General features: G+C 61.3%; 4 protein-coding genes across 4 annotated transcripts; 1 reads left to right on the top strand and 3 right to left on the bottom strand.

Moving 5' to 3' along the window:
* Nucleotides 1–391: 391 nt before the first annotated feature.
* BXZ73DRAFT_91968 (amidase) lies at nucleotides 392–2,793 on the bottom strand (the record flags this gene model as incomplete). The annotated part of the gene is made up of 7 exons (XM_048026189.1): nucleotides 392–615; nucleotides 639–1,002; nucleotides 1,295–1,702; nucleotides 1,852–1,945; nucleotides 2,049–2,107; nucleotides 2,168–2,679; nucleotides 2,712–2,793. The coding sequence occupies 7 exons, from the start codon at nucleotides 2,791–2,793 to the stop codon at nucleotides 392–394; spliced, it is 1,743 nt and encodes a 580-aa protein (XP_047874437.1).
* Nucleotides 2,794–9,244: 6,451 nt separating this feature from the next.
* BXZ73DRAFT_91966 (mitochondrial inner membrane protein) lies at nucleotides 9,245–12,558 on the bottom strand (the record flags this gene model as incomplete). Its single annotated transcript, XM_048026188.1, has 17 exons — nucleotides 9,245–9,366; nucleotides 9,561–9,632; nucleotides 9,701–9,784; nucleotides 9,848–9,882; nucleotides 9,967–10,218; nucleotides 10,284–10,309; nucleotides 10,361–10,495; nucleotides 10,559–10,685; nucleotides 10,758–10,845; nucleotides 10,909–10,956; nucleotides 11,147–11,301; nucleotides 11,360–11,499; nucleotides 11,555–11,676; nucleotides 11,735–11,787; nucleotides 11,849–11,938; nucleotides 12,055–12,258; nucleotides 12,380–12,558. 17 exons carry the CDS (start codon nucleotides 12,556–12,558, stop codon nucleotides 9,245–9,247), a joined length of 1,932 nt encoding a protein of 643 aa, XP_047874436.1.
* Nucleotides 12,559–12,876: 318 nt separating this feature from the next.
* Nucleotides 12,877–14,666, bottom strand: BXZ73DRAFT_91965 (guanine-N-1-methyltransferase; the record flags this gene model as incomplete). The annotated part of the gene is made up of 10 exons (XM_048026187.1): nucleotides 12,877–13,008; nucleotides 13,075–13,321; nucleotides 13,408–13,448; nucleotides 13,509–13,745; nucleotides 13,794–13,904; nucleotides 13,954–14,018; nucleotides 14,075–14,164; nucleotides 14,211–14,306; nucleotides 14,362–14,447; nucleotides 14,500–14,666. 10 exons carry the CDS (start codon nucleotides 14,664–14,666, stop codon nucleotides 12,877–12,879), a joined length of 1,272 nt encoding a protein of 423 aa, XP_047874435.1.
* Nucleotides 14,667–15,251: 585 nt separating this feature from the next.
* On the top strand, nucleotides 15,252–15,767 carry BXZ73DRAFT_80179 (uncharacterized protein; the record flags this gene model as incomplete). The annotated part of the gene is made up of 3 exons (XM_048023230.1): nucleotides 15,252–15,389; nucleotides 15,447–15,575; nucleotides 15,624–15,767. 3 exons carry the CDS (start codon nucleotides 15,252–15,254, stop codon nucleotides 15,765–15,767), a joined length of 411 nt encoding a protein of 136 aa, XP_047874434.1.
* Between the last annotated feature and the right edge of the window lie 1,658 nt (nucleotides 15,768–17,425).

Here is a 17,425-nt window from a genome sequence, read left to right as displayed (position 1 = left end):
TAAGGGAAGGACGCAGGCCGGGGGTCCGGAGTTTCCATCTGTTCCTACCGCACAGTGCCGGGTCGCGGCGAATGGATGCCTGTGCATGACGACGTGGTGAGCTCAAGGCCTGACGGCTGGCAAGCAGACCGAAAGAAACACCCACACCGCCTCACCTGTACGCGCGCAGCGGACCCTGGTCGCCCTGAACGTGAACACTGAACTGAAGCCCGCGTCCGCCCGCACTCGCGCCTCGTCCACCCCACACGCAACGTCCAACGTCCATCGTCCAACCCTGTCCATCCATTCCCTCCTCCCCGCCACGCGAACCCTCTCCGCCCGGCCTCTCCGGGCCCAGCCTCTGCCCCTCGTCCTTCTCCGCCCGCACTCGCACCCGCCCCCGTGCCCGCACTCACGCCGACGCCGACGCGGCGTCGTGAGCCCGAATCGCACCCTCGACCCTGCCCAGCACGCCCAGCAGCCGCTCCTCCCCGAGCCGCCGCCCGACGAGCTGCAGGCCCACCGCGGCGCCGTCGAACGCTAGCGGGTCCCACTGCGCGCGGACCTCTCGCTCCGTCTCGTTCCGCGGCGCGGCGCCCTCGTAGCGCCTCTCCTCCTGGCCAGCTAGGCCTCCTCCTCCCCTCGAGTCCGCGACCCACTCCGCCGCGCGGAACCGCGGCCCGGCGGGAAACGCGACCGCCGGATAGTCCGCGAGGTTCCAGTGGGCGCTGTACCCCCACCAGCGCGTGCCGTCGTGGCGCGGGCGAGCGTCGCCGCCGCGGGCGCGAGCACGGCGTCGACCGCGCGCCCGTCGCGCGTGCGCGCCGCGGTGCCGTTCCAGTGCGCGGCGAGCGCGGCGCGGAACGCCTCGCGCTGGCGGTTGAGCGCGAACGCCTCCGCGGCGGAGTACCCACGAGCCGGCGCCTGGTCGAGGATCCACGCCGTCTGCGGCACCGCGGGGTCGACCGCGGGCGCGGTCAGCGCGCGGTACTCCGCGCCGCCGTCGAGCAGGTAGAGCTTCACCTGAACGTGTGTAGGGATGAGAGGACGTCGGGTTTGGTGGGCGATGGGTTGGGGTGGTGCGGTGCGGTGCGGCCAGACGCAGTCCAGAGCGGAAGTCGGTCCGACCACGGCGGAGAGGACGGAGAGGATGCCGAGAGCGTCGACGGCGAGGCGTACAGCCCGTGGTGCGTGGCCGTCCGCGTGAGCAGCGACGCAGCGGGCGCGCGCGGACGGAGAGCGCGCAGGGGGGAACGAGGGACGTCACGGCGGTCAGCACGCACAGTAGATCCGTGTTCGAGCGGAAGGCACGCACGATGAGCTCCCACGCGTCCCGGTGCGCGAGCGGCTCCCAGACGAGCACGTCGTGGCCGGCGGCGAGCAGCGCGTCGCGCACGCGCGCGAGCGCGGCCGTGATCGGCGGGTGCGGCGCGACGACGCCGTCGTCCCAGAGGATGGCGATGGCGAGCTTCTCGGGGAGCCCCGCGCCGTCCGCGAGGTCCTGCCGCCACGGGAGCGGGAGCAGCGGGGGCTCGACCAGCCACGGTTCGTCCTGGAGCATCGTGCGGCAGAAGAGCGCGAGGTCGCGCGCGGACGTCGCGAGCGGGCCTAGCGCGCCGATGATGGCGTCCATACCGTCGTGGGAGCCGAGCAGCCCGCCGTGTGGCATGCGCCCGACGGATCCCTTGAGACCGTACAGGCCCATGTACGCGGCCGGCGCGCGCTGCGGACGGGGCGGGAGGCGGTGGGCGGTGGCGGTGGCGGTGGGCGGTGGCGGGCAGATTAGCGTTACTATTGAGTTCGGCGCGTCGCGATCTGGGCCACAGCGGCGGGATCTCGCACGAGGAGACGGAAGCACGGGCAGGCACTCACAATCGAACCACCTATGTCTGTGCCGACTCCGAGGGGACTGCCGTGCATCGCAATCAGGGCACTCTCTCCTCCGCTGCTGCCTCCGGGTGTGAGGCTGTGAGGTCCGAGTCAGCAGGAGGTTCCAACACGCGGGTAGACGGTCGGCCTGCCCGCCGCGCTGTGGATGGCGCAGCGGCGGACCCCGGGGGAGGGAACACTGACTGCGGTTGTGAGGGTTCAATGTCCTGCCGTAAATGTTGTTGTTTGTCTCGAGAGCCTGTGACAGAAAAGCGTGTGAGCGACCGACAGAAGAGCACCGTCGGAATGTTGCACGTACTAACAAAGTCTGAGGGTTCGCTGTCTTCACATAGATCACAGCACCAGCCCGTCGGAGGATGTCGACCGCAAGCGCGTCCTTCTCCGCCACAGTTCTCCCGGCCCACGCAATGTAGCCGGTCGCGGTGTCGTGCCCCTTGACGAGGATGTGGTCCTTGATGGACACTGGGACGCCGTGGAGCGGTCCGACGACCTGCCCGGTCTCCTCGAGGTGCCGGTCGAGTTCGCGTGCCCTGCGGAGCCCCTCGTCGAAAAAGACCTCCGTCAGGCAATTCGTCAGATCTTGCGCGACCGTCGCCGCGTGACAGAACGCCTCCAGCGCCTCGACCGCGCTGAACCGCCGCGCCCCGATGCTCTCGGCAAGCGCGGTCGCGTCCATCTGCACGATCTCCCGCTCGCGCGGCGAAAGCGGAGAGAGCGCGAAGTCCGACACGTCCGCTCGCTCGGGGGCGGCGCGCTCGCCGGCCGAAGGCGCCACTCGGGCCGCGCCGCGAGCCGCCGCTCCCGCTCCGCCTGCTTTGCGCGAGCGACGTCCTGCCAGACACGGGGGGCGGCCTGGGCTGGGTGGGGCGGGAGCGTGGCTGGGCCAGCGACGGCGTCGGTGTGCGCAGTACCGTTTGGGGGCATTATTGCGGATGCGCACGTCGCGCGAATTAGAGCGATTTATGTAGGACGGCGGTAGCCCCGCCCGGCGTCCAAGACCTCACCTTACTTCCACGACCCTCGCCTGATGCTCGCTTTCGCAGCTCGCACATCCTTTGGAGCGCCCGGGGGATGCGCTTGTAGACCTGTCAGCCGCCCATTGGCCATCCTCAACGGGCTACTCGAGCACCACGAGGAGGTCCCTGGCGAATGGGGATACGTGAGCCGCACGGCAAGGTGGGTCGCTGTGGGGAAAGCAGGTCTTGGACGCTCACGCTAGAGTCCGCGAGCGCATCGTGGCGTGGATCGCGAGCGCTAAAGAACGGCGAGGCGACTTGACGGCGGTCATGCTCATGGGGTGCGTTTCCCAGAGAGCGTTTCCATTGAGGCAACAGGCGGTCGAACTATGCGCGGCAGGCTATATATGGCGTCCCGCAGTCTTGGTCTGCAGCGCATTTCTTCAACGAAAGGACCCAGGAAATCTGGAGACTTGGGGCTGGATAAGAGACACTTACGTCTTATTTCTCGATAATGGCCGGGATCGATTGGTCGCCTCACGGCAGCGCTGACTTGCGAATCAATGGAGGATGCCTTCTCCCCGTGGCCGCGTTCCCAGCGTCCGCTTCGGGGGCACGTCGAAATCAATGGCGACGATGGACGGAGCGGTCTTGAACGGCTCGCCCACAACCGGCCGTGACCGTCCGCCTTGCTCGCATGCCTCTTGTGAGTCTGTGGACGTCCTGATCATCAGATGGGATGGAGCAAGCAACAAAAGGCCGGCACTTGCTGTGAGCTGCAGCAGGCCGATCCCTTCCCGAGAGGATGAGAAGATGAGGTAATCGGCGGCGGCATCTCGCACCCAGGAGGGTCGGGTGACTCCACCGCAGGAACGGTCTGCCCGCTCGCAAGATACAGTCAGGACCCGAGGTGAGATAGGCCGTTCCAGAGGCCGGAAGACCCGGAAAGAAACGTCAAAGTCCACTGGGGTCGGTGCTTGCGTCCTCCGCAGACAAGCTGTTCCTCGCATGTCTAAGCATAACCGCCCGAACGACGGCGTCCGGTGTTTCGTGAGGCTGGATAGAAGGAGTCGGAGGAGTGAGCGTCGAGAGCTCCGTAGAGTAGAAGGCAGACGTACAGAATGGTGGTTTGACGGCGTCTCCAGTGGGACTAGGTCGGGGTGAAAGGGGCAGGAGAGGCAGCCAGTGTAGGGGGATGCGGAGAAGCGGCCATCCGGAAACAGAGCGCTTGGTGTCAAGGGCAGTTGACACCTCGAACGGAGGAACGCCAACAAGCGGGTGCCCTCATGGGGCGACACTTCGCGGCATGAGTGTTACACGTGCATAGAGACGAAAGCAGCAAGTACGTACCTACACACCCGGTATAGCTGCGATACAGATTTTCGGGAATGTGTACGCCGGTCGAGGTGGATGACTTGCGAACGACTGCGCATGAGCCCCGCAGCCAACCCATGGCACATAAATCAGGGACCCGGCCTTGGATGGGGCACGTGGCAATACCTTAGAAAGCAGTACGCCCGGGATACTGATGCATATGCGTGATACAACAGCAGCATAATGGGGGTAGAGAGAGCTCTAGTCGCGCTGAGTTGAAGAAGGATAAGACAGGGAAGCGCCCAGGTAACAGGAAGAAGGTAAGCCTTACGTCATCATTTCTTACGCTCCAAGTTGGGCACTAGTGCACACCCTCATTCTTTCATCAGTGCCAGAGTTTGAACTCGAGTCTTGGTCTCTCCTCTAAAAACCGATTCTCGCTGGTCCGAGAAGCATACGAAGATTGGGGGTGAGATGTTGAGGATCATTGGACCGACTCGCTGACTCCTGCCGCATTATCATCCAGTCTTTCTCATCATAGATCTGGCTCTTCCGTTACCCTCTTTTCGCACGTATGCTCAAACTACCTATGCGGTAGGGAAGGAACGGAGAAGCACTGTCATCTCGAGAAGTACTCGGGTTTGACTCTTTACGCCAGACTCTGTGGATGACAGAACCAGCACAGCTCGAAGGTCGTCCGCCCGAGCCACTTTGTCCCGACGGAGCTGCGTCCTCCTCGATCGCGATCGCGGATCGGCGACGTCGCACACATCTCGGCGTAAAAATAGAGCTGCGGCCAATTCCCGCTGAAAGCCATCGTGGATTCGTGGTCTTTCGATCCCGAAGAGATCGCGACCGAAAGCGGCCGTCGTCGCGACGAGTCCCAGGCCTCGGAAGCTCCCAACGTCCGCGGCGGGACAACCGTTCGGCCACGCGGGAAAACCCTCGTCCACTGGGTGTCTCGGGATTGCGCAAATCGGCGCGCCACGCTAGAAGGTCATCAACACTCATGCTAGAACGTGGGCGACAAGCGGCGCGTATGCAATGTGCACGGTCTCACACCGGACTCATCGATCCTCCTTGACGGACCTCCGAAGCAGGCTGGGGACTGCACGACAGCAGAGCTCTCGACGTTGACGGCTGGAGCAACGAGCGGCACCGCACAAATGGCTCGTGACCTCACACTCTCGGGGCGATCGAGCGACGGTCGAGGCCGCATTTCCAGGAACCCGCGGCAGACCCCACACGACGCGCAGCGTGCCTCGACTTTATCACCGGCACAAACAACCTTCCGGCTTCTAGCGTCCTCTTGGCACTCCTCCCGCAACCGCTACGCCCAGCCATATGCATAAACAATCAAGGACGGTCGCGGTCGCGGGCCGCTCGCGCCGTCGAGAGGCCCTCGGGGACGTCGGGACGTCGCCACCCAATTAACGAACACCACCACCTAACCTACTGGCAACCGCACAACCACACGCACACCTGCGCGATCGGTTCAACGTCGGCGGACGCGGACGCGCGCCGATCCCGGACACACTATGTACACGGGCGACAGACGGCGCCGGGACACAGACACGGGAACGGCGTGCGTGAACGCTTGAACAGGTACCGCCCCCGTCCTCGAAGGAAGCCATCGTGTGTGTGCACGACCGCGACATCCTCGCGTCTCCCCAATGGCATTCCCTTGACGTCCAACAAGCAACAAGACACAATGGCACCGCACCGCGCGAGTGAGCACCGTCACTGTCGGCCTGTGCCGACCTCGCACTGCCCCCTGCTCCCCGACCCGTGCGCAACGTGCGCGCCCGTCGCGTCCTCGTCTCTCGGAAAGGCAACTTACGGCCCACCGCGCTCTCACGCGCACGCCGGGCCAGGCCGCCGCCCGACCCCCCAGGCCAGGAACACCGAACACCCCGCGCAGGACGTGCAATAGTCCTGTTGCCCGTCGTTAGGGTGTGCATGAGGAGCGACTCCCAGCTCGCCTTCGAAGTCGGCCGCGGAAGCCGTAATTACGCGCATGATAGAGTAGAGTGCGACGCCGACCGTCGACAGCTCGCAGTGATACCGGCGCGCAGACGAGCCCACCGTCTCGAAGCTGTCACTCACGCACACCACGGGGTTTTGCTTCGCGAGAGCCCGTTCTAATTTATAGCTTCAGCAATGATAGAATATATATGCGCATGTGGAGGATGATGAACGAAGCAAAAAAAAAGTGCTGAAGCTGGGGATGGGGGATATGCAAACAACGTAAACTGCCATCCTACTTAACTGTCCGCGTCGGGCGCCCTCTCTAAGCAAGGTATCATAGAGTGCGTATGTACGGGAAGAGGACCTGCTTGGAAACTAACGAAGGCGATTAGACGAAGGTACCAAACTGTCCGTCAGCAGTTCGACTGAGTCCATGACACCACATCACTGTGTGCGCAAGCGAAATGTCCCTTTTAACACGACCCAGAGTCACAGCCCGAGGAAGACGAAGAACTGCTCTTGCAGTCAGAGCCACTGCAACCCGACGACGAGGACGAGCCGCAGCTAGAGCCGCTGCAGCCCGTCGTTGACGAGGTCATGCCGAGGTCATCGTCGACGAGGCACCACCACAGTCGCCGCTGTTGCAGCCGCCCATGGAGGTGGAGGTGGACATCGCCTCGAAGTGTTGTCGCACTTGCCGCTGTTGCAGCCCATGCTCGACGTCGACATGACCGACGACGTGTTGCAGTTGTCGCCGTAGCAGTTGGAGCCCTGGGTGATCATCGACGACATGGCGGTCTGCGTCGAGCTGTAGGTGTAAGACATGCTGTTACCCTGGGTCAGGTAGTAGCTGGTCTTGCACTGCCGGGGACGCGTCAGTAGGAAGCACGGGATGGCAGAAGAGTAAAATACGCACGCCCTGGAGGCAGCTGACGAGCGAAGTGTCCGTGACGGTGGCGGTGGAGACGGACGTCGTGGTCGCGGTCGCAGTGATCGTCGACTCGTACGTGAGCGTGGAGACGATGGTCTGGTCCATGGTCTTGGTCTGGACGATGGTGTTCTCGACAGTCTTGGTCTTGTCGATGATCTCGGTGCTCACGGAAGTCTCAAGCATCGTCGTGGGCTTGACGATGGTCGAGAGCATGGTGACAGTCTTCGTCATGAAGTCCGTCTCCGTGGCCGTCTTCGTCTGGACCTCCGTCTGGGTCTGGGTCTTGAGGACAGTCATCTGGTCCGTGACGGTCGACGTGAGCGTGTTCTCGACCGTCTTGGTCTGATGATCGCGCAATCAGTCACCACCCATCAAGCCTCGCATGGTGCGGACACTCACCTTGTCGATGACCTCGGTGCTGACCCAGGTCTTGACGTACGTGGTGGGGACGAGCTGCGTGCTGACGTCCGTCTTGGTGACCGTCATGAAGTCGGTCTCCGTCGCGGTCTTCGACACGGTCTGCGTGTTCGTCTTGACGTCCGTCTGGGTCTTGGTGTAGACGTTCACCTGGGTCGAGGTCTCAGTCGCGGTCAGGGTGTGGTCGATGGTCTTCGTCTTGTCAATGATCTCCGTCGACACCCAGACGCGAGTGGTGGGCACCAGCATGGTGGAAGTCTCGATCTTCGTCTGCGTGATCAGGTCGGTCTCAATCTTGGTCTGAGTCTGCGTGGCCGTCTCGTGCATGGTGACAGTGGAGGTCTTGACCTGCAACGCGCGCACACTGGTGAGCAGCCAGACCGCACACGAAAAACGCCGCGACTCACATCCGTCATGGTCTTCGTGACTGTGCTCTCCATGGTCTTGGTAACGGTCTTCTCCATGGTGCTGGTGACTGTCATGGTCTTGGTGTCGGTCATGGTCTTGGTAACCTCCATGGTCTTGGTGGAAGTGTTCTCCATGGTCTTGGTGACGGTCATGGTGTCAGTCATCGTCTTGGTGTCGGTCATCGTCTTGGTCGACGTGACGGTCGACATCCCACCACAGTTGTTGTTGTAACTGTTATAGCCGTTGTTGTAGCCACTGCCGCAGTTGCTGCCGCTGCAGCCGCCACCACTGCAGAAGACACGACGCGTGAGCGCCGCGCGAGACGAATAGACACAGAAAGGGGGGGACACAGGGGGGAACGCGTGATCGAAAGCGGTGCACTCACTGGTTGATGATGATCGTCTCGTAGCACCCGAAGTCCGTGGTGTACTGCACGACGCGTCCCGCGTCAGCTCCTCCGCACGGACGCGTCGAAAAGCGCGCGGACTCACCCAGTTCATCTTCGAGCACTTTCCGGAGTTGTCCTTGGAGTAACCGTAGCCGCAGTTCATGCTGCTGTACCCGCCGTTCGTGAAGGACGAGTAGGGCATCATCGAGGTGCCGCCGTCGGTGGCCGGGGGCTGGGTGTACATCGAGTCCGAGGCCATCGAGGTGGAGGAACCCATCATGGACGACGACATGGCCATGTCGGTGGTCTGCGCCTGGTTGTTGCCCGCGGTGGGGGACGAGAGGAGGGAGGAGGGGACCATGGAGACCGGACCGGCGACGATCTGCGCGGCGGCCGCGGCCGCGAGGGAGAGGGCGATGAGGATGGAGCTCATGACGGATTAGGACAGAGGGTAGTCGTGACTTGAACCGGATGAATACGTTAGTTGCAAAGGAGTGATAGCGGTCTACGCTGGCGGGACTGTCTAGCAGTGGCGGGCGGAAGAAAAGGGCGGGAGGCTTTGCGGGGGACGCAGAGCTCTGTGGAAGGGGCGCGCCGTTAGCGGAGGGAAGACGGAGGAACGGAGGCGACCGACCGCGGATGAAAGAAAGGAGGGAGGAGGCCCGGAACGAAGACGGGGGGACGATGGCGAACGGCCACGCCGGGCGGGCTATATGAGCCCTCGCACACGCGCTCACACACCCAACAGATCATCACTGATCGGGTAGCTAGGGACCCAGCGCGCCCCATTGGCTGCCCTGGCCCGGCGCCCCCGTCCCTCCGCTGGCAGGCTGCCAATGCCATCGCCCATCCGCCAACTGTGCGCTGCAATCCAAGATGATGCTCCCATTGCGGTGCGGTAGATACAGACAACCCCGGGCTGCATTCGCGACACATGCCGCCGCCCGCCCGCACGTCCACCGCGCACCCCGCCCGCCCGGCCTGTCCCGCCCGCTACGCCCGCCGCCCGAAATCGCCGTGAACGTCGAGCAGAATGCGCAGGGCATTGCGCGCCCGGACCTGAGCCATATCTTCGCGTTGCGAGGTGAGCGTCGTCTCCACCTCTCTCGATGGCCCTGCGAACGGATACTGCCCGCGCCCATCCAATCAGCGTCCGGCCACAGCCCGATGAGGTAAGCGAGCCGACTCACTGGGAGGAACTGCAGCCAATCCCCGCCCGCGCACGCCCCGATCCATCAGCCCCGGCCCCGGTGCGCTGCTGCAATACCCACGCACCTTATGCAGATACTCGTACGCGACGAGCGTGAACCGAACTGCGGGCTGCTTCGGATGATGCGCGCAGGCCCGCCCTTGAAGAACGCCTTGAAGCCCTCCTCGCGGTCTGATCCCCGTCCACCGCGTCAGCCGTTGTCCCGTGACCGCGTCTCGCCGGCAGATCGAAGCACTCACAGATCTTCGCGAACGCGTCCACGAGCCCCTTGTAGTGCGTCTGCCCGCTACGCGCCTCGACCTGCAGCCGTGTCTTCACCACATCTGTCCGTGCATGCTCCATCGTCAGCCAATGCTCTCGGCGCGTCTACTGCAGCCCAGACTCACCGGCCGGAGTCGTGAAATACGCTGCCGGCATTCCCCTGCGTCAGAAGAGCGTCAGTCCACCATCAAATCGTCCGGGGCCCATCACCGGGACCCGATGCGCCCGAAGGAGCTGCACTTACGCTGCGGCCGCCGCGGTGAGTGTTTCGAGGAACGACAGCTGCTTGCCGTTGTAACCCTCGTTGAACACGTCCTTCTTCAGGTGGTTGTACGCCGGGAAGTAGATCGCCGAGAACGGGATGTCACGAAGCAGGCAGGCGCTCGCGCCCTTGTACAGGCCGAGAAGGCCAAGCTGACGGATGATGTGGACAGCGCCTTTGGGCGCAGCTCCTTCCACCTTAGCCGCCTCGCCCTGCACTTGGAGACGGATTTTCCTACAACCTCGCGATCAGTGCTCCGGTCCCCACGTGCCCGATGCGTTCCCATGATGGGCACGTACACAATCTCGAGCGGGTTCGTGAACACCTGGGAATCGTCAGTGATGCAGTGCATTCGCGCGTGGCGAAAAGCACTTACCACTTGGCAACCTCCGGCCGAACCACCGGCGAAGAGCTCCCAGGGCAAGGTAATCCGTCCCGTCTCCGGGTCCATGGCACGGGACCGCACGAAGTCATTGACAGTGAGCTTGATCGCCTTCTCCGGCGCGACACCCTACCGTTCCCGTCTCAGTATCCCGTGTCTTCACACATCAAGCCACAGGCACATCTTACTCACAATCAGCTGCGGTCCGAGACCACGGTAGAAGCCGACGAGGCCCTCATTTCTGAACACCTTCCGGACGCAGTCCAGGCTATTCTTGTAGAGCAGCTGCCCGACCACCGTACTCCGCTGGTTCTGCATCCTGCGAACAGACGGACACATCAGCGTTCGCGTTCCAGCGCGCATAAAAATACGTCAATCAGGCAGATGTGACGCACCGAGTCTACAAGCCCAGGCGGTGCAGCGCTCGCCATCAGTCCCGCAGCAAACGAGCGAATCCTCTGGGCGCAATCTCACCTTAACTGTCCCATCAGCGGCGTCAGTCAAACGTCCGTATTCAAATCAAGTCACAGCGCACAACGTACCGAGATCAATGGGGTACACCATCGACGCCCCGACACCGCCGGCGATACCTGTGGCGCAGTCAAAACGATATAACTCGGCGGCGTGGAAACCCGCGCACCTCCGAGACCGAAGTTGTACGCCGAGTGCGCGAACTGGTGCAGGAACGACGTGAATCCGTCCTCAGGCTTGACGTCGACCGTCTCGGATGGGGCCTTCCAGCGAGGGTCAAGGAGCTGGGCAAGTCGAGCAGCGAGAGACGCTGCGCGCTATTTCCGCGGCCCGCGAAGTGGAAGATGATGGAGGCCTCCATCGGCGTGAAAAGCGAGTAGCGCGAGCTGGACACGCAGTAGTTGAGGAAGTCAGACTGGTCGATGCGTCTGTCCTTGGTCTTGGCCGAAGCTTCGCGGATGATCCTGGTCCACACACAAATCCAAATCAGGACGCCGTGAACGCATCGTGACAACCACGCACCGCTCGACCATGTCCATCTCGCGGATGACGTTGTAGAACGCGATGACTTCGGAATACGAGATGCGCCCACCCGGCGTGAGGGTCGTCAGAGTCGGAAGCCTCTCGATCACCGCATCGGACAACTTGTGTCCGGCGATGTCCTGGAAATGGTGTGACGGTTGGTCGGGGAAGCCCGAGAAAGGCAGAGCGGCGCACCAAGATGATCTTCTTGAACTGCTCAGGGCGGATGTACCCGTCCTGGTCCTTGTCGAGGTACTTGAACGCTTGGCGGAGCCGCTCGCCCTGGAGACCCTTCATCAACTGCGTGAACTCATTGTCTGCGTTGCGAATCCCGGTCAGTGGCTGCGTCCTGATACGCGGCGCAGACGGACGTACAGCCAAGGACGTGCGCGCCGTTCTTCTTGCCGAGATACAGCTTCACCCAGTCGCTGTGAAGCGGAGCGGCACGTCAACACAACGGCGACACGCGGCCCCAGCGCGTACACTCACCAGTCAAAGTCGAACGGGATGGCGTCCGGGCCGATGTTCGCGTTGAACACGTTCTTGAACTCATCATAGTCTATGGTACCCGACTCGTCTCTGCCGTCCACAACACGCGTTCACGCGCGTAGCGGAGGGAGAGCAGCGGAGGGGAGAAGAGGGGTGACGTTTGCATGGCATTCGCGCGAGTAGAGAGGACAGGAGGGTATGCGTACACGTCAAAATATTGGAACGCTATCCAGTAGTCCGCATCCGGCCGCTTCAGGATGGTCTCAAACACCACAAAGTCATCCCAGGAGACGAGCCCGCGCTTGTTCCCGTCCGCGACTCGGAAAAGCGTCGCGAACGACGAGCGGCCGATCTTGCTAAGGTCACCCTTCGGGGCGATGGCCTCCACGAACTGCTCGCGGTTCATGTACCTGTGCGTGCACGACGAGGCGCATCGTACGAGTGCGGCGGCGATAGAGGGAGGAAGGGGAGGGGAGGAGGGCGAAGTCAGGCCGCGGACGCAGGTTAAGTCCGCACTCGGGAGATACGCACTTTTGTCCATCCGCCATGGTCTTTGCGTTCGCGTCGAACGTCCGCCTCCAACGCTTGAGCTCGCTCTCGGGGACCGCGACCGCATTTTTGACGGAGCTGAAGGCCGACGCGGCGCGCGACTTGGGGGCTTCGTCACAGTAGACGGTGTCGAAGATGCGCGGGAGGTTGAAAGGAAACATGTTGTTTGGCGGTGTCCGGGTTGTCTATAGTCCGTCCGAGGTTGATAATTAGGGAATCCGGGAGGGTATAGCAGGTCTAGGCGAGACAGGCTCTAAGGAACGAGAGTGTAGAGTAGTCTAGGAGAGAAAGCTGCCAGTGCCACGAGCGAGAGTCGAGACGGAACAAGGCGGGGTAATTGATGAGTTGGCGAGCGCGCGCCTCCGCTTTTCTCCTCCTCCGGTCAAACACGGCTGACTAAGCCTCCCACCCCTTTCCCCGCTCTCCGCGGCAGCTGGACCAGGTGCCGGCTCCTGCACACCCCCGCACCTCCGCCCAACCTACTCCGCAAAGGCAACCGCGTGCGGAAGCTTGAAGCTGACGCAGTACATGTCCTTTTGCGGGGCCACCGTTCGCACGCAGTGGAACGTCGCGTCTTCTCCTATACTTGCCCCAAGCTTCTCTTCCGCGCGCTGTGAATAGAGCGAGCCAAAAACTTAGTATAGCTCCAGACAAGCACGGCGCCGCCCAAAACGCACCTGGCGGATGTCCACGACTGCTGCCGCACGCTCCCGCTCACGTGTGAAACAGTGGCAGTGGACGATGGGCATGCGCTCTTCCGTATAAACGCCGCTCAAGTTCCGGTCCCCACGGTTTTCTGCGCTCAGCACCCCGCGGAATGCGTCCAGGAACAAGATCGCCGTGTCCGGCAGGTTCATGACAAAGTGGTCGATGTGCGACCGTACGGGTCCAGCGGAGGGCAGCGGGAGGTTCTCTGCGCGCAACCTGTGCATCTCGGTGCGGCTCAGCTTCGGCCAGGGAGCGGGGCTAGCGGCTCGTCGAAAGCGCGGTTGAATGCCTGTCTGATGAACTCCCGTCCGTCCTCGCAGAAAGCCCTGATCCGTGCGTCGACCTGAGTAATAAGACGACGATTAGCTTGGCCCCGCATGATCTCCGCACATTCGAAGCCCACCTTGTTATCGGTGATGTTTTGCGTGAGATATTTGAAGCTAGCCGGGTTGAGGTCATTGGCCAGCACCGCGCATCCTTTCTTCGCAGCAGGCACAGCGAACGGTCCGACTCCCGCGAAGACGTCAGCTACCAAGTCGTTGCGGTCGAATTGGTCAATGAGTCGCTCGTGCTCCGTGTGCAGGCGCGTGTTCCAGTACACTTCTCGGAAATCAAAGGTGAAGCGGCACTCGTTCTCCATCTGTGCGCTTGTCAACCCTGTCAAATCGGGAGGTAATATGACACGCACCTGAGTCACCATGAACTCTGGGTCTCCTGCCAGCAACTCCATGTCAAACACGCGAAACTCGGCGCTGATGCTATCCAGTTTGTTCACAACCGTGCGGATTTTTGGGTTTTTCTGCTATGCAATGAGCGTCTGTGGAACGGTAAGATCAAAGCGCACGTACGTCGATGATGATCTGGCCGATCAGATACTTGTAAGGCAAGTACTCCGGCCGCATGTTGAGATGGGCTACCCATGGAAGACTTAGACGCGCTGTTGACCTGAGATTCGACTACCACACGCACCTATATGCCCCACAGCAGCAAACCCAGAAGGGGCACCCTCCAGCAGCTCTTGAGGAAGAATTGCTTGGACCACATCGTCTGCACAAGCACCTTGAGAACATGGACGTTTAGGCGTGAACAAACTGGAACCACGGACCAGTACTCCAGTAATCATAGCCAAAGGTCAATTCATGGGTGACAAGGTCGACTGCTCGCTCCTGCAGGAAGTCAAGGGCGACTGGGGGTAGATCAGCTGGCTTGGCGAGCGGTCAGTCGAAAGGGCCGAGAAGTGAAGGATAGCAATGCACCTCGGTCCGAGTATCTGAGCAGAACTAAACGCTCTCCGATGGGGTTCTGCACGACGCTCTTCACCTTCGGGACATTGATGAGGGTTCTGGGGAACGATTTTGCAGGTTGGTGCGCATACAACGAAACACGAGACGTACCCTCTGAGCGCGGGAGCTTTGAGCAACGTTCCTGCGGTCTCCGGAGCCGTTTTTGCTGCGAGCACGGGGATAACCTTGCGGAATGCAGACTTGTCGAGCGCGCCATCCTTGAGACCAAGTCCAGCACCTGCAGGAAGCGTAAGGAGCTCGCCGATTCCCTTGGGCATGGTTGAGGCAGTGGTTGAGATAAAACGGCGTGCGCCTGAGAGGCAGCCGATCATGCGCGAAGGGCGAACACAAGGTGGAGCAGGGGACTTGGAGGAAATGCGATGTGGCGGGACAGCAACGCTAGACGCCAGATCTCGCCCGTTCGGTCGTCCGTGTAGGCGCCCCCTGACGGGTCCGCCGGAGTTGATGGGATCTAGATCTCGTCCTCGTCCTGCGCCTTCAGGGGCCGCTCACCCCAGATGGGGACGAAACGGGAGCCGGGCGCCGGGTCGACTCTCGAGCCAGGGCCGATGAAACTGCCTTTGATCAGCTCGAGGCAGCACTAATAGCAGTATTGTATTTTTGGGTTGGAAGAGGCAGCGGCCAAAGAGAGGCGTCGTGACGTCATTGGCGACCGCCACTACTACTTCTACTACGTCGACGTCATAGCGCTTTGGGTGCGAGGTGCGTCATGCCTCCACAAGAACGAGGAAGGATGCATGACCGACCACAGATATAAGAGTACGGCGTCGTATTCCAGCTTCGACCAGCAAACCCCAGTCTCACCCTACACACTCTTCCTATCCTGAACTCCGCGTTTCAATATGGCCAGTGGCGCATCACCTGCACAGTCCCCCGCCGAGTCCCGGTCCACCGACAACAATGTTGGTGGCAACGACTCATACCCGCCCCAGAGGCACGCCGGTGCAGTTGGTCTCGGGCCTGAATATGCCAAGGGCGCGGTAAGCCATCAGCTGTGCTCTTCGATCAATAGAAACCTGCTTACATACATGTCGCAGAGCACCGGAGAAAAGGTCGACGGCTGGAAAGAGGAGATGAAAGGAAAAATCCTGCGCAAACCCGAAGTCGTTCAGCACGGTCACGATCTTCGTACAGGTGCAGTGAAGAAGCAGCAAATGGAGGATGATGTAAGTATGATCTCAAATCCAAGTCCTATCACTCATGTCGCGCTTCAGTCCAACCCGTTCCAGAATGCAGATGAGGAGAGAGCGGCCACTACGGCCCCGGAGGGCACAGAGAAAGCCGACAGGCAGCAGGAGCGGCGCAAGAGTAATCTTCATGTCCTTGGAGTTCGCAGTGCCACGGCTGTAGCGGGCTAGTCACTTGTGTCTGTACTACACTCTGTACCATTATACACCTGTATTCCACGATAAACGCTTCTCGACTTCAGCGGAGTTTTGAGGGTTGAATTCTCATCGCGCGTCGGCAAAACGTCTTCCGAGACTCCGACACAGTACACCCGAAAAATCTACGGTCGGACATTTGATGTAATTCTGCAAACCGAAGCGTCGTGTTCGGTCACGAACGCCTACACTCATGAGGAGTTGTCGGAGCGCCCAAAGCCTCTTGCCTCGGAATCGCCTGCGTCAGCTCGGCTTCCCAAGGTCCTCGTTTGCTGTATATGCCGTCTTCTAAGGCCTCGGTCATCCACCACCATGGTGCGTGGATTAGCTACTCTTCGTTTCGGTTTTTTGTCCGCTCGCCCCGGCCATGTTGTCCCGGCACCGGACAAATGACATGATGGGGATATCGGAAGACCTCCGTTGTGCTGCTGTCGCCTCGGCGACCGCACGGAGCCCGGGCTTGTTCCTCGCAGCCTTTTCGTCTGGGGAGGGGCAGCGCCCAGCGTCCGAGCGCCAAAAGAGCGTCTATGTGTAGATAACAGCAGATAGTCTAATCTCATCAGTTATCTTGTTTGCTATCCTTTGGCGAGGTGGCGTGAGTGACGTGGCCTTTTCGCCCGAGGTGGCCGATTAGTTGCCGCCATCCGTTGCAATTGATGGGGCATGTTAGCGAGTTGTTAGCGAGCGTCCAAGCGCCGCGACTATTCCTGCTGACTGTGCGGTCGACGACGTCGCGTGACGTCGCGCCTCGCTTCTCTGGCGCTTATTTCAACTTGTCAGCCATACTCTCCGAGAGCATCACGCAATGTGCAGCCACTTTGACACCTGGGTTGTCTCCGAAAAGTTGTAGCTATTGAGAGTGGGGGAAAGGTCTTGAGAATAGTTTTTTTAATGTCCATTTATTTTCCTTACTGCTCCATTTTTGCCCAATCGCTCCTCAAGACGATTTATGGGAATGTGTATTCTTGCATATCAGCTACATTCCAGGACCCGTCTGGGGGAGCCTTCGTCGAGGATCTTGTATGCAATTGGCTTCACGGCCGTTTTAGGCAATGCACCAGACCGGGAAATGATGGGTGTCTGACGCTGTCCGTAAATGTGAAGGCCGACAACCAAGGGTCTCTCCTGGTCGAGACCTTTTGATGCTCGCTAGCGCGAGCTGTGCAGCCCCTTCGAAGCGAAGGGCGGGTCTGGCCTCCGGGGGACTTGGGCCGACTCCCGCCGAGCTCTGTAGGCGCCTTGGAACAGATCACCTGACATTCTCTCCCTATCTGCGCCACAGATAACAGAGACGCACGCCAGAAACGCCCGGACGCGCGCTAGCTCGGCTATGCGGGCGCTGCCCCTCCCCATTTCGTCTATCCGCTTCTGAGTCGCGTTTCAAGTTTCAACTGTGTCTCTAACCGTTGGCATTGATCGCGGCGGCAGCGGACGCGAGCGGGGGGCGACGCCTGGCGGCGCAGCAGGAAGGAAACGGCCCGATAAACCCTAGCTCGACCCCAGGGACGCAGCCGATCAAAAAAGCGTGACGGATGCGCTGCGTCGGGGAGGTCGTTTGAGCCCACACCGATAGTACTTGGCATGATTGCAGTCGTCTGTGGAGGGCCGAGTCGATAGCGAAAACGGAGGCAAAG

This window comes from Epithele typhae, assembly GCF_022376455.1.
Source record: "Epithele typhae strain CBS 203.58 chromosome Unknown BXZ73scaffold_55, whole genome shotgun sequence".
NCBI classification, from domain to species: Eukaryota; Fungi; Basidiomycota; class Agaricomycetes; order Polyporales; family Epitheliaceae; genus Epithele; species Epithele typhae.
The sequence above is the reverse complement of the archived record's forward strand: the minus strand, read 5'-3'. Positions and strand labels throughout refer to the sequence as shown.